General features: G+C 43.5%; 1 protein-coding gene across 1 annotated transcript in view; it reads right to left on the bottom strand.

Annotated features, from left to right (window-relative positions):
- TNR (tenascin R) overlaps nucleotides 1-14,341 on the bottom strand; it is a 213,709-nt gene that overhangs the window by 20,627 nt on the left and 178,741 nt on the right. Inside the window, 7 exon segments of the mRNA XM_033151259.1 lie at nucleotides 2,195-2,225; nucleotides 2,227-2,323; nucleotides 3,387-3,399; nucleotides 3,401-3,531; nucleotides 5,271-5,288; nucleotides 5,291-5,389; nucleotides 8,284-8,427. Of these exon segments, the coding sequence (XP_033007150.1) occupies nucleotides 2,195-2,225; nucleotides 2,227-2,323; nucleotides 3,387-3,399; nucleotides 3,401-3,531; nucleotides 5,271-5,288; nucleotides 5,291-5,389; nucleotides 8,284-8,427 (533 nt within the window).

Below are 14,341 nucleotides of genomic sequence, written 5' to 3' on the forward strand. Positions count from 1 at the left end.
CCCCGGGCTTCGGACAAGATCCACACCCCCAGATGGGGTTGTGGGGCCCCAATGAATTTTCCACATGATGAGTTTTGTGCAGTAAAACTACTCTTGCTCCCCATTTGCAGCACACAGTCCATCTTCCAGCTTGTCTCGCGAATTTGCTATATTTTGTTTATTTATGGCAAAATGCAATATGTCATCCAGATAGTGCACACAAAGTCTTTTCAGATGCAGCGCTCACAACGGTGACATTAAATGTGCCATAGCTGGTGCAGTTTTGGATAAGAGAATGACTCTATTCCCCTCCACACAACTGCAGTTTAGCTGCGGAAATGGTATCCCGTGACTTTCCCAATTGCTTGTTTTGTGTCCTCCTTGTGTGAGGGAAGGCCACAAATCATGGCATTAGAAATGGCAGGCAAGGGCAAGGGTACCCCACTCCCCTCCAAGAACCCACTTGTTACCTGCAGGCAGAGATCAGGTGCGGTTGCTGGCAAAACACCTATTGCCTGATTATTATGCAATGGCTCAAACAGGGGTGGGAGATGCTTTGAGTAACTGTGTGAGAAAAATGGTGGCTCGTGCTAGGGAAGACTGCTGGCCAGTTTTACCTGTGTGCTATTTCTTTCCATTGGTTTAATGTTATCCCATTAGTATTTATTTCATGCTATGACAAAGCATGCCGACAAAGGTCCATATAGTTAAAGCTATGGTTTTCCCAGTAGTAATGTACGGAAGTGAGAGCTGGACCATAAAGAAGGCTGATCGCCGAAGAATTGATGCTTTTGAATTATGGTGCTGGAGGAGACTCTTGAGAGTCCCATGGACTGCAAAAAGAACAAACTTAGCCATCCTTAAAGAAATCAGCCCCGAGTGCTCACTAGAAGGACAGATCCTGAAGTTGAGGCTCCAGTACTTTGGCCACCTCATGAGAAGAGAAGACTCCCTAGAAAAGACCCTGGTGTTGGGAAAGATGGAGGGCACAAGGAGAAGGGGACGACAGAGGATGAGATGGTTGGACAGTGTTCTTGAAGCGACTAGCATGAGTTTGGCCAAACTGCGAGAGGCAGTGAAGGATAGGCGTGCCTGGCGTGCTCTGGTCCATGGGGTCACGAAGAGTCAGACACGACTGAACGACTGAACAACAACAACAACAACATGAAAATACTGTGCTGAAATGGTAACACAGCAAAGCTACTGTAACATCAAACAAAGGACCTGAAACAGAGAAAAACTGGCTTCCATAGCAGTGACAAAAAGGGGAGGGGAAGTGTCAGGGAACTGCCCTCAGCCCCACGGGTCCTCAGCAGCAATACCTCTCCAAGCGGGAAGAGCGACTCCTCCTCCGGCGGGGAGGGGCAGGGAACAAGCAGTCTGGAGAGGCAGCGGCTAGGGGATGTTGCTGGGAGCCCCAGCGCATCCCGCGACATTCGCTCAGAGGGGAGCACGCCTCTTCCGTCGCCCCAGTTGCGTAGGTGGGTCAAAAGGAGACAGGGGAGGAGGCGCCTGGGTATGCCGAAATTCCTTTGTTGGGGTCGTAGCCGGAAACCGGCACTCCTGGATTCTGCTAGCGACTGATACAGTCATGTTTTTCAGCTCTCTGCTTGTAAATAGCTTAGCGCAGGCATGCCCAACAGGTAGATCGTGATCTACCAGCAGATCACTGGGTGTCTGTGGTAGGTCACTGGCTCCCCCCAAAGAAGCTCAACAACTTTGGCTCCCTAAAAATGCTCAATATTTTTGCCCTGTACCCCACAAAACTGGGGCTTTCCATCTCCCTAAAAAAAAAAAAAGCTGAACAGCTTTGATCTGAATGCCTAAAAAACGGGCCTTCCTCCTCCCCCAAAAAGCTGAACAACTTTGACCTGAACCCCCAAAAGGGGGTAGATCACTGCCAGTTTTTAACTCTGTAAGTAGATCGCAGTCTCTTGGGAGTTGGCCACTCCTGGCTTAGCGCGATAAAACTGTTAAAAGACATGCCTGATTATTCATGAGCAACTCAAGGCACACCTGACAGGAAGTGACTATGAAAACTGGAAAAAAACCCAGAACCAAAAAGGATTGAGGCTTGTTTTTTTGAGGGTGTGTGGTGATGGAGGGGAATGAAATCACAACCCTCAGGCAACAACAACAACCTCCCCCCTCCGCACACCTGGAGATCATCTGGCTCCACCCTGGCATGAGAGACTTATTGGAAGAAAAGACCCACCTTGCGGCTGCCATCAGGTGACCGGTAAGTCGATGTAGTTCTCAATCTCAGCCATAGGAGGGAGCCACGAAAGCAGAGCACTTCTCCGAGTCACTTCACTTGCAGTCAAATTTGAGGGAGGATCCAAAACTGTTGGCAAATGAATCAAGAGTAGGGCAATAATTCTGTTGCAGGGTTTTGGGATATGCAAGCTACAGTTTGAATACCCTTCATCTGGAAGTTTGTTTCCTATATCCCACAGGAAAAGAAGTTGTCAATTGTTATGGATGTTGTTTCCTGGCAGTGAGAATTAATAGAGGCAACACACGTAGACCGATAAATGATGGGCATTTGCTAGCAGTCAACAGCTTAGCAAAGTCTGTGTTGGAAGGCGTAGACTCAAAGTCCATGCTAGGCACATTGCCCAAAATCTCGTTAGAGATCGAATCTGTAGGATCCCTACTAATCTGACGATAAAATTGATCATCTGATAACAGTCTTGTTGCCTCTGATATAGCCGGGTGTGACCACTGCTCCAGAGATGTATGTACATTAAGGCAGTGTTTTTCAACCTTTTTGGGCAAAGGCACACTTGTTTCATGAAAAAAATCACGAGGCACACCACCATTAGAAAATGTTAAAAAATTTAACTCTGTGCCTATATTGACTATATATAAAGTAATTTTCCCACGGCACTCCAGGCAACATCTCGCGGCACACTAGTGTGCCACGGAACAGTGGTTGAAAAACACTGCATTAAGGTATGATATTCTTATTTCTCTTAATATTATTTTGGACTATTTGGACTCTTGTTTATGCTGGTCACTGTCCTTCATATGATTAGTTATATATTTTGTTATTCTTTATAGTGATATACTGAAGAAGACCACGTCGAAACAGTGTATTGATCCAGAACGCTGTCTCACCGGATGTATTTAGTTACTCAGATTGTTGTTGTTGTTGTTCAGTCGTTCAGTCGTGTCCGACTCTTCGTGACCCCATGGACCAGGGCACGCCAGGCAAGCCTATCCTTCACTGCCTCTCGCAGTTTGGCCAAATTGTACAGCTATTATTACTTCGCTGCATATTATAAAGATATAATTGTGCCCATCATTTATCGGTCTACGTGTTGCCTCTTTTACACTAGGCTTGAAGTTTGCAACACAGGGGTTTTTCCTTATTCTTCAGTGAGAATTAATAGGCTATGACTTACGAGTTGTGAAGTTGTGTGAAGATGGTTCTGCTGGTGACAGGCCCATTGGTGGCATACATGGTGACTCCGTAGCTCGTACTGGGCAGCAAACTGATGAGTTGGTACTCCTGGTTGGTCCCGTCCACTAAAATGGTTTCTCCGGCAACTGAAATCAGGGGATGGATTGTACAGAACATGAGGCTTTTGAAATGACAGCCTTCTAGTGTGAGATCCAACTTGAATAAAATAGGTCATAAAGGTCAGATAGCCGTGGGGGAAAAGGAGGCGCCTGAGAGTGGACTTAACAAAATTGGTGTCCAGATAGTGACAATAAGTTGGCAGTTGCCCCTATTGGAGAATCCAAACTTGCCAGTGGTTCAGCCTTCAGCCAGGTCATAGCCTATGCAAATATGTCAAGTCTTAAAAGTCAGGACTATTGGATACTTGTTGGAACTTGTGGATGGACCACTCATAAGACTGAGGTCAATGTGGAGAACTCTCTCCTACACTGAGCATGCATCAGATTTCAAAATTAAACATCTGTTTTGGAATTGGCAGCCATTTTGTCTTGTGCTACATATCCCCAGCAGCCATTTTGTGACTGACACCAACAACGTTTTCTCAAAATCACAAAAGTTCCTGCTGGTACCCAAAAGTCTTGTGATCTCTACTCTGGTCTTCCTGGACCACTGCATTTTGTGACAGGAACTGTGAGAAGGGGTGGTGATGACTTGCAAAGTTCTTCATTCCAAAGAGTTCCCTCACCACCTTGACAGTCAAGGCTGGGGTTCTGGAAGGAAAGCATGGGCCAGGTGGATGGACCAGGCAGGGACACTCTAAGGGCAGCTGACCTTCACTCAGGGGCGTAGCAAGGGTGTGTTTGGTGGGGGTGGTCCGCCCAGGTGTCACCACTGAGGGGGGTGACAAAATGACAGGCAGCACTCACAGCGTGCCCGAGCCATGCGTGTCTCCTGGGAATGATGTGGTGGCTTGGGCACCTGCAGGCCCCGCGCTGCTCCCTCTCACCCCCAGCTGTAGGGTGGCTGAGTGGGAGGAAGCAGGCAGATTCTGGAGGCCCCATGGGTGGCTGGCCCAGCCCCCACGGGCACCACCCCAGGCGCCTGATCAACTTGCTCCGCTGCTGCCTTCACTCAGACAATACTCAAGGAGCGAGGCCAGAGTCTCAGACTTTCAAGGCCCAGATGAAATCCCATGGGCCCCTGTGTTATCAGCTGAACTACAGTTAGAATCATAGAATCATAGAGTTGGAAGAGACCACCAGGGCCATCCATTCCAACCCCCTGCCAAGCAGGAAACACCATCAAAGCATTCCTGACAGATGGCTGTCAAGCTTCCGCTTAAAGACATCCAAAGAAGGAGACTCCACCACACTCCTTGGCAGCAAATGCCACTGCCGAACAGCTCTCACTGTCAAAGTTCTTCCTAATGTTTAGGTGGAATCTTCTTTCTTGTAGTTTGAATCCATTGCCCCCTGTCCGCTTCTCTGGAGCAGCAGAAAACAACCTTTCTCCCTCCTCTATATGACATCCTTTGATATATTTGAACATGGCTATCATATCACCCCTTAACCTTCTCTTCTCCAGGCTAAACATACCCAGCTCCCTAAGCCATTCTTCATAAGGTATCGTTTCCAGGCCTTTGACCCTTTTGGTTGCCCTCCTCTGGACACGTTCCAGCTTGTCAGTATCCTTCTTGAACTGTGGTGCACCAGCACAGTGCCCTAGAGAGTAAATTGGCTGCCAGGACCCTCCGTTCGAGACACACATACCCGTCCCCTGCTTCTTCACACCAACCTCCTCTACCTGCCTCTTTCGAATTCTCCCAGTCTGTCACAGGGTGCTCCCTCCATGCCCACACAGTCCTGCATACCAGACACAGACATACCTGTGTCATGTGTGAGACAATGACATAATTCTCAACTTCAGCCATGGGCGGTTCCCAACGGAGCAAGGTCTCCGTTGGGGTGATGTTCGTGGCAGTCAAGCTCTCTGGATTATCCATGGCTGCAAAACAAAAAGGCAAGGTAAGGGAGTCAACACAGAAGTTGTTTCTTTGCTTCAGGCACCAGCCACAGCAAGGACCTGCGAGCAGCTTAAAAGTCCAGAAACCATGGAGCAAAAATGTAAGGCAACTAGAAGGAACTATGCAGCAGCCATGTGCTCATGATTCAGCAGCAAGTACTGTTCCCAAACCACAAGTCATTGCATGTGAAGCAAAGCAAGCGCCCAAAGGAAAACGGTGCCATGGCTCTACAACCTGAGGTTGAGGTCCAAATGGGATTTGATGGGACAGCCAGTTTATTTTTCACAGAGTACGTAGATCAGTCCCATTCACACACGAAGTGGGTAGTGGGTTCTGAATTTGACACCAAAAGTAGTTAATGAGTTAGAGCAGGGGCGTAGCAAGGGGCGTAGTAGGGGTGGTCCGCCCCAGGTTTCATAATGGAGGGGGTGACAAATTTACAAGGAACAATTACTGCCCTACTAGGGCAGTTCATTAAAAAAAACTTTTTTAAAAAAATGCCTGCTCCAAAGGTCTTATCTTACTATACTATGGATTATATAGCTATATTTGAAATTTCATGCATATTGGTTAATCTTGACCCTCCTCCACCAAAATAGCTGTTTAATTGGCTGTTTTCCTATGCCGTGAAGGCTGAAATTTCAGTTCAGTGGAGGACTTACTGTTCCCAACCCTAACCCTGTGGAAAGCCATCTAATTGGACTTTAATTTGATTTTGAGATGTTTTTAGGAGGTAATTTAATTATTTTATACCAATGTTACGTATCTGATGTTATCCACCCTAAGCCCGACTTTGGTCGGGGAGGGCGGGATATAAATAAAAATTATTATTATTACTTGTTATTATTCCTTTGTAAGAAAATATGAAATAATGTAAAACCATTTTTGTGGGGGGGGGGGGAATCAATGGGGGGGGGTTGTGACAAGAAATTTTCCGCACCGGGTACCACCTGACCTTCCTACACCTCTGAGTTAGAGGAGGTGAATCTCCCCCATCTGACATCTCCATCTCTCCTTTTGCTTCACTGACATTTCTTGTGGCCCAGCTCTAATTCTGGGAGTGAGCTGGGATGGAGAGAAAGGTGCTTGGAGCTATGGAGAAGCAAGAGGTGCGTCCTTTCAAATGTTTATAACCGACTCCCTCTGCCCTTTATACGTGAATGAGGCATGCAAGCAAACATAGGAAAATGTCTGCCCCATTGCGTCTAGGCTGGCTCTTCTTTATTTTCTTTCCTCCGTAGGAAGTCCCTTTTCTATCTAACGGTAGTCGAGATTTTTCGGTATCTTGGAATGGGAGTGCTTCTGCAGAGGTACAATTTCAGAGATAACACAGCAAAGCATATAATGGGGGATGTTTCCAACTGCCTGCTCCTCACAAAACCAATGGCACGAGATGCATTGTGATACACCAGCAACCCAAAATTGCAGGAGTTAGAGTGGGTGTGGGATAAGCAGAAATAGGGTTATGATGCTTTAAATTGGTTAAAAAGGACTGAAACTGGAACGCTGTATGGAATTTGCTGAAACGTCCGGGGGTTCCTGAGTCCAGGGGAGGGGGGATTAGAACTAGAATTAATTATTAGAAGAACATGTAATGGTTAAATTTATGGATGTTTTTGGGAAGTAATGTAGGCTAAGGGGTGTATTGTAAGGTAAATGGATGAAAAGACATAAGGTTTAGAATAAGATTTAAGATATAAAATGAAAACTGCTAAAGATGGATTAAAAGAGAGACCCAATGAGGGGGGAATCGAGGAAGTCCATATAAACAATGTCAATCAAGATATGGTGTTGAAAATAAGTGTTAATTGTAATTTAAAATGTGAAAAAAATTATTAATTTTTTAATAAACAAAATTGCAGAAGGCATTTGCAAGGTAAGGGCATTAAGAAAAATTGGACTCTGTTTAATATACTACCTGCCATGGGTGCAGTGGCGTAGCAAGCCTCTGCGCTGCTGGGGGCGGCGGCGCAGAGGCACCCCCCCTGTTGGAGGGGCACGATGCGTGCGGCGTGACGTCATAGTGACGTCACGACACACATGGATGCAGAAAGGGGGAATTTCCCCCTTTCCGCGGCTTTTTTTTCGGCGGGGGGTGGGCCAGCGAGGAGGGGGTGTCATGTCAGCGTGACACCCCCTCCTCGCTGGCCCACCCCCCCCGCCGAAAAATAGCCGCTGGAAGGGGGAAAAGGTGACATGCCCCTGTTCGGGCCCGCCCGGCGGGGTGGTGTTGGGGGCCCCAGCCAAAGTGTCATCCCCCCTCCCCTGGAACTAGGGGAGGCCCGCCCCCCGCCCCACCCTTGCTACGCCCCTGCATGGGTGTAGCCAGGATTTTTGTTGGGGGGGCAGGACTTAGGGAGGGCAGAAATGATGCGATTGCTCAGTTAAGTATTTATATTTTTTAAATTTATCTAGAGGGGCACCTGCCCCCCGCCCCCCCTTGGCCATGCCCATGCTACCTGCTGCCTCCATTACTATCAGCAGATTCAGTTTTGAGCTTATCATTACTGTGATGCTGCAGTACTTGTGAAAGTATGGGAAGTGAATGCTGTGCACTGCCAGTTGTTCATTGGCAGCCACCATTTTACCTGGCCCCCGCCTAACATTATTTTTAATAAAATTTATAAAAATGCCCTATATCCAAAGATCACAGGATAGTTTACAACATAAAAACAGAAAACAGGTTGTTTAATCAGCCGAAGGCCTGGTTACAGAGCAACGTTTTCGCTTGCTGCCTAGAGATATGTAACGAAGGCGCCAAATTCCTCAAGGAAGCTCTTGCCACCAGCCATTGATGCTTCTTTATCCTAATGCCACCTGCATTCACAAGTAAACTCTGGACAGTTCTATATAACCCCCAAAAGGCATTCCATACCTGTATACAGAGTGTGTGAGAGAGGCTCACTTTCTTCTCTGCTTCGGACACTCTTCAAGCTGATCTCATACTCCGTGGCAGACTGCAGGTGGCTGAGCGTGTATTCAGTAACACCTTTGGCGATAACTAGGCTGTCCACTCGTCCTGTTTGGATGGAAAAATGGCTCCATTATGACTAGTAAATCCAGGTGCACTAAAAAATAGGCTAACAACAGCCAGGTGTCTGTCAGCCGCACAGGCCTTCCAGCCTTGATCGCCACGGAAGTCGCCAGAAGAGCGCATCCTCTGGCTGCTTCTCTCTTTTATTTGTCCACATGGCTATCTGAGAGGTGGCCAAATGGAACTCCATGGAGCCCTTGGACTCAGGAGGGAAGATGTACCTCTTGATCAAGAGTTGGTCCAGTGTCAAAGAGCTGGCAGCTCTGGAGAAATAAACTGGACTGTCAGAGGACCCAACAGGGCCACCTCTCTCATTCTACATGGGGAAGGCACTGAGGGCAGAGGCTGAATTCCCAGACTGCACACCTCCACTCCCACATTCAGGGTGCCCTCCCTGAATCCTGATGCCACTACCCCAAGGTTGAAAGACCAGCATTGCTACTATATTTTTCGCTCCATAGGGCGCACCGGACCATAGGGCGCACCTCGTTTTTAGAGGAGGAAACAAGAATTTTTTTTTTCTGGTTTCCCTCCTCTAAAAGCCCTGTTTTTTTGAGGATCAGCTAAACGTTTTGCAGCTTTTTTGCAAAGGGAAAAGCCCTGTTTTTTTTGAGGATCAGCTAAAAGTTTTGCAGCTTTTTTTGCAAAGGGGGAAAAGCAAAGAGGAAAAGCCCCGTTTTTATGGGGTTCAATTCACATTTCTGCAGCTTCTAAAGGAAAGGGAGCCTTTTCTACAGTTTCCAGACAGATAATCTAATCAGCCAGTCACATGTCGCTGGGGAAACAAACAACCTCCCTCTGCAGCACATTCAACAATGGAGGCCTGGGCAAGAGGGCGGGGCTGAAAGGGAGCCGAGCAGGGGACTCTTATCTCTCTCCCGATCTTGCTGATCAGCTGCTCAGTGGGGTCCTTTCAACACCCCCTTTTCTCTTTGTAAAATAAAAAGCATGATCCTCTTTTGGCCCCTGGGAAATTCAGCTCCAGGGACCACCATTCGCTCCATAAGACGCACAGATATTTCCCCTTACTTTTTAGGAGGGAAAAAGTGCGTCGTATGAAGCGAAAAATACGGTAATTCACCTGCAACCGAGTGTGGCTCAAGACTGCAAGCAATAAGAAACTGCACAGTATTTAACTGGAAGCAGGAGAGAATAACCAAAGAGATTAGCTCAACCATGGCCTCTTCTTCTATCAGCTAAAGGCATTTTTTTGAGGGATGGGAAATGATCAGTTCACGGCAAAATAAGTAATTCTAGGTATATTGTATTGTTCTAAAAAGTTTAGCTTTTTTATAGCTCAGAGATCACTTCAGGTTTTCTGCATATGTCGGTTCAAATAATGCAGACACTCATCTATGCCATTAAAAAAGGTTCAAATAGTGTACTAAATTTCTATGTGATTAATTTAAGGATATTATAGTAAAGAAAATTAAAGATAGTAAATAGTATTTAATGTGTGAAATTAGAAAATATATGCATCTATCAAAGCTGAGAACAGCGTCATATGGGTGAAAAATAATCACATGCTATTATACAGGTGAAACTCAAAAAAAATAGAATTATCATGGAAAAGTCCATTTATGTAAGCAATTGTTTTCATTAGCTACTGGAGTTTATATGAGATAGACTCATGACATGCAAAGCGAGATATGTCAAGCCTTTGTTGGTTATAATTGTGATGATTATGGCATACAGCTGATGAAAACCCCAAAGTTGAAATTGTGAATTTGGGGTTCTCATCAGCTGTACGCAATATCATCACAATTATAACAAATAAAGGCTTGACATATCTCGCTTTGCATGTCATGAGTCTATCTCATATATTAGTTTCACCTTTTAAGTTGAATTACTGAAAGAAATGAACCTTTCCACGATATTCTAATTTTTCGAGTTTCACCTGTATTAGTATCACAGAACCATAAAATTACAGAGTTGAAAGGGACTCTTGTAATTTAAGGCCCATCTCTGTATAATAATGTCTTCTTGTTGGTTTTTAAAGTTTGTCTCCAATAAGTTAATTTGTTCATTGGGGCAATTTCCCATATTTTCTATGACCATTCTTCGAAAGATGGAGTTCTTTTCTCTTTGAAGAGTTGAGGAAGAATAACCTTACTCCCATTAACAAACTTGCAACTAATTGCATATCTGTAAGTGCTGCTTCTGGGTTTAATATACACAGACCCTTGGGGGGGTCTTTGAAATAGTATTTTTTTTTATAAGATTTTATTATTTTCTATTCAGACAAAAGAAAAATAGCATAAACAATAACAATACAAAAATGCAATACATAAACAAACACAAAACACAATCAAACAATTACAATAAAAAGAAACATATACAAACCTTTAAACTAACACTTATCCTCTTACTTTTCTTATTACTATCTTCTCTATTTGGGGGGACTTCCCCCATTCCCTCCACTGTCTTCAGAATCATATATATCTTCTGGGTAGCTTTTATATCTTATTCTATTCACATTTGCTCAATTTTTAATGCGCTTTGCTTTACTTAACCATATCTTAACTTAAACACCAAATCTTAACACATTTTCTAACAATTAAATCTTTCACACAAAAATATCTTACTAACACTTTTATCTAGCATATACCTGCTAAAGCCGCTATTCTATTTAATTCTGCTCAAATATTCAATTTTACTGATTTAACTAAATAGTCTTTGAATTTCTTCCAATCCCGTGACACCTTCTCCTCCCTCTGGTCCCGGATTCTGGCGGTCAGTTCTGCGAGTTCCATGTATTCCATCATCTTCATCTGCCATTCTTCCACCGTTGGTATCTCCTCGCCTTTCCATGTTCTTGCCAATAAGATTCTAGCTGCTGTTGTGGCATACATAAAAAACACTCTATCCAGACTGGGTATCTCTTCATTAGTTATGCTCAGAAGGAATGCCTCTGGTTTCTTACAAAAGGTAACTTTCATTACCTTCTTGAGTTCATTATAAATCTTATCCCAGAAAGCATTTACCGCTGGGCACAACCACCACATATGAAAAAAGGTACCTTTCGCATGTTTACATTTCCAACATATATCTGACATTTTGGTATTCATCCTGGCCATCTTAACTGGTGTCAAATACCATCTGTAAACCATTTTCATTATATTCTCTCTTAAACTATGACAAGCAGTGAATTTAATACCTTTTTGCCACAATCCCTCCCAGTCATCCATCATAATATTATGACCTATATCTTTCGCCCAATTTATCATTGACGATTTAACCAGTTCATCTTTCGTATGCCACTCTAGCAAAAGATTATACATTTTGGAAAGGTTCTTAAAGTTCGATTCTATCAGTTCTGTTTCCAGTTTTGATTTTTCTACTTGAAAACCAACTTTTTTGTCCATTTTAAATGTTTCATATACCTGATGATAGTGCAGCCAGTCGGGGACCTGGCTTTTCACTTGATCGTAACTTTTAAGTTTAAAAGAGTCCCCTTCCTGCTGCAATATGTCCATATATCTTAACCAGTTTGCAGACATGTTCGGTCTCTTATAGGCTTTGGCCTCCACTGGAGAGATCCATCTAGGGGTCTTTCTCTCTAACAAGTCTTTATATCTAGTCCAGACCTGGTACAGGGATTTTCTAACTATATGAGACTTAAAAGTTCTGTGGATCTTAACCTTGTCGTACCAAAGGTATGCATGCCAACCGAACATGTTATCATAACCTTCCAAGTCCAATACATCCACATTCTCTAGTTTAAACCAATCCTTTAGCCAGCAAAAGGCCGCTGCTTCAAAATAAAGTCTTAAGTCCGGCAGGGCAAAGCCTCCTCTCTCTTTAGAGTCTGTTAGAATCTTAAACTTAATTCTTGGCTTTTTGCCCTGCCATATAAACCTTGATAAGTCCTTTTGCCATTTCTTAAAACAGTCCAGTTTATCCAAAATTGGTATGGCTTGGAATAAAAACAGCATCCTTGGTAGGACATTCATTTTTATCACGGCAATTCTTCCCATTAACGACAGTTTCAATCTTGTCCATATCTCCATGTCTTTCTTTATTTCCGTCCACAGTTTTTCGTAATTGTCCTTGTACAGGTTCAGATTCTTGGTTGTGAGATTGATACCTAGATATTTTACTGTTTTAACAAAATTGAGGCCCGTGCCTTCCTGTATTCTTTGAATTTGTTCTGCACTCAAATTTTTTCCTAAAACTTTTTTTGCTTATTTAATTTGAAACCAGCTACAAGTCCAAATTGTTCAATTAATTCCAAGGCTCTGGGGACACTGCTTTCCGGTTCCTGCAGGGATAACATCAGGTCGTCTGCAAAGGCGCGTAGTTTGTATTCCTTCTCTCCCACACGAATTCCTTTTATCTGTTTGTCCTTTCGTATCATATTTAGAAGGACTTCCAGGACCGTAATAAAAGTAGAGGGGAGATAGGGCACCCTTGTCTTGTTCCTTTTTCAACTTCAAACTCCTCCGATATCACACTGTTTACTATTACTTTAGCTCTTTGTTCTGTATAAATGGCCTTAATGCCATTCAGAAATTTTTCACCAACTCCCATCCTTTCCAGATTCTTTTTCAAAAATGTCCAAGAAACTTTATCAAATGCTTTCTCTGCATCAACAAACAGTAGTGCCGCATCTGTATTTATGTTTCTCTCCAGTTTTTCTAAAATGTCCACAATAATTCTCGTATTGTTACTAATTTGTCTTCCTGGCAAGAAACCTGCTTGATCTCTGTGTATATAATCTTTCAACACTCTTTTCAACCTTGTAGCCAATACATTTGCAAAGATTTTGTAGTCCACGTTCAAAAGGGATATTGGACGATAATTTTTCATTTGAGTCTTATCAGTATCTGGTTTTGGAATCAGTGTGATAAAGGCTTCCTTCCACGTCTCTGGTGCCCTATCTCCTTCTAGTATTTTATTGCAAGTTTCTCTTAGCGGCTGCGATAGCCAGTCTTTCAATGTCTTATAATATTTTGCTGTTAATCCGTCCGGTCCTGGAGCCTTCCCTAGTTGCATGTTGTTTATTGCATCTTCTATCTCCTGTGTCGATATTGGGTGGTTGAGAGTGACTAATTTTTCCTCTGGGACTTTTTGCAATCCATTCTTTTCCAGAAATCGGTCTATTTCTACTTCATCTATCTTCTCCTCCTTATACAGTTGCTTGTAGAATTTTTGAAAACACCATCTGATTTCCTCCGGTTTCTCCACATTTTTTCCATTTACTACCAAAGTGCTGATGACATTTGCCTTTTGTCTTTTCTTCAATTGCCAAGCTAGTAGTTTTCCACACTTATTAGCCGATTCGAATGTTCTTTTTTTCATCATTTTCACTTTCCATTCAATGTCCTGATTCATTATATTGGCATATTGGGATTGCAAGTATTTGATTTCTTTTTGAATTTTAACACATCTGGGATGTCCTCTTAATTCTCTTTCCTTTCTTTGATTGATTTCAACAATCTCTCCATTTCTGCGTTTTGTTGTCTCTTCTTTTTTGCTTTTTCACTAATGAGAAATCCTCTCATTACAGCTTTACTTGCATCCCATGCAATTCTTTTCTCCACTTCGGAATTCCAATTTATCTGAAAATATTCTTTTATCTTTTTCTCCGCTCTTTCTACTAGCTTGGTGTCTCTCATCAAAGCGTCATCCATTCTCCATCTGAAAGAATCCTTGGAAATCATTTTTAAATTTAACTGTACCGGATTGTGGTCTGAAAGAGTTTTAGGGCCGATTTCTGCCTTTTGTATTTTTGGAGCCAATTCATTCGAAATCCAAATATAATCTATCCTCGACCATGACTGCTGAGGTTCGCTGAAATAAGTTGCCTCTGTATCTGTAGGGTTTTTTAATCTCCAAGAATCCACCAAGTTCAAATTGTCAACCATTTCGAAAAAAGTCTTTGGGAGTTTCCCATCAT

The sequence above is a fragment of the Lacerta agilis genome, chromosome 6 (assembly GCF_009819535.1).
Source record: "Lacerta agilis isolate rLacAgi1 chromosome 6, rLacAgi1.pri, whole genome shotgun sequence".
Lineage (NCBI taxonomy): Eukaryota > Metazoa > Chordata > Lepidosauria > Squamata > Lacertidae > Lacerta > Lacerta agilis.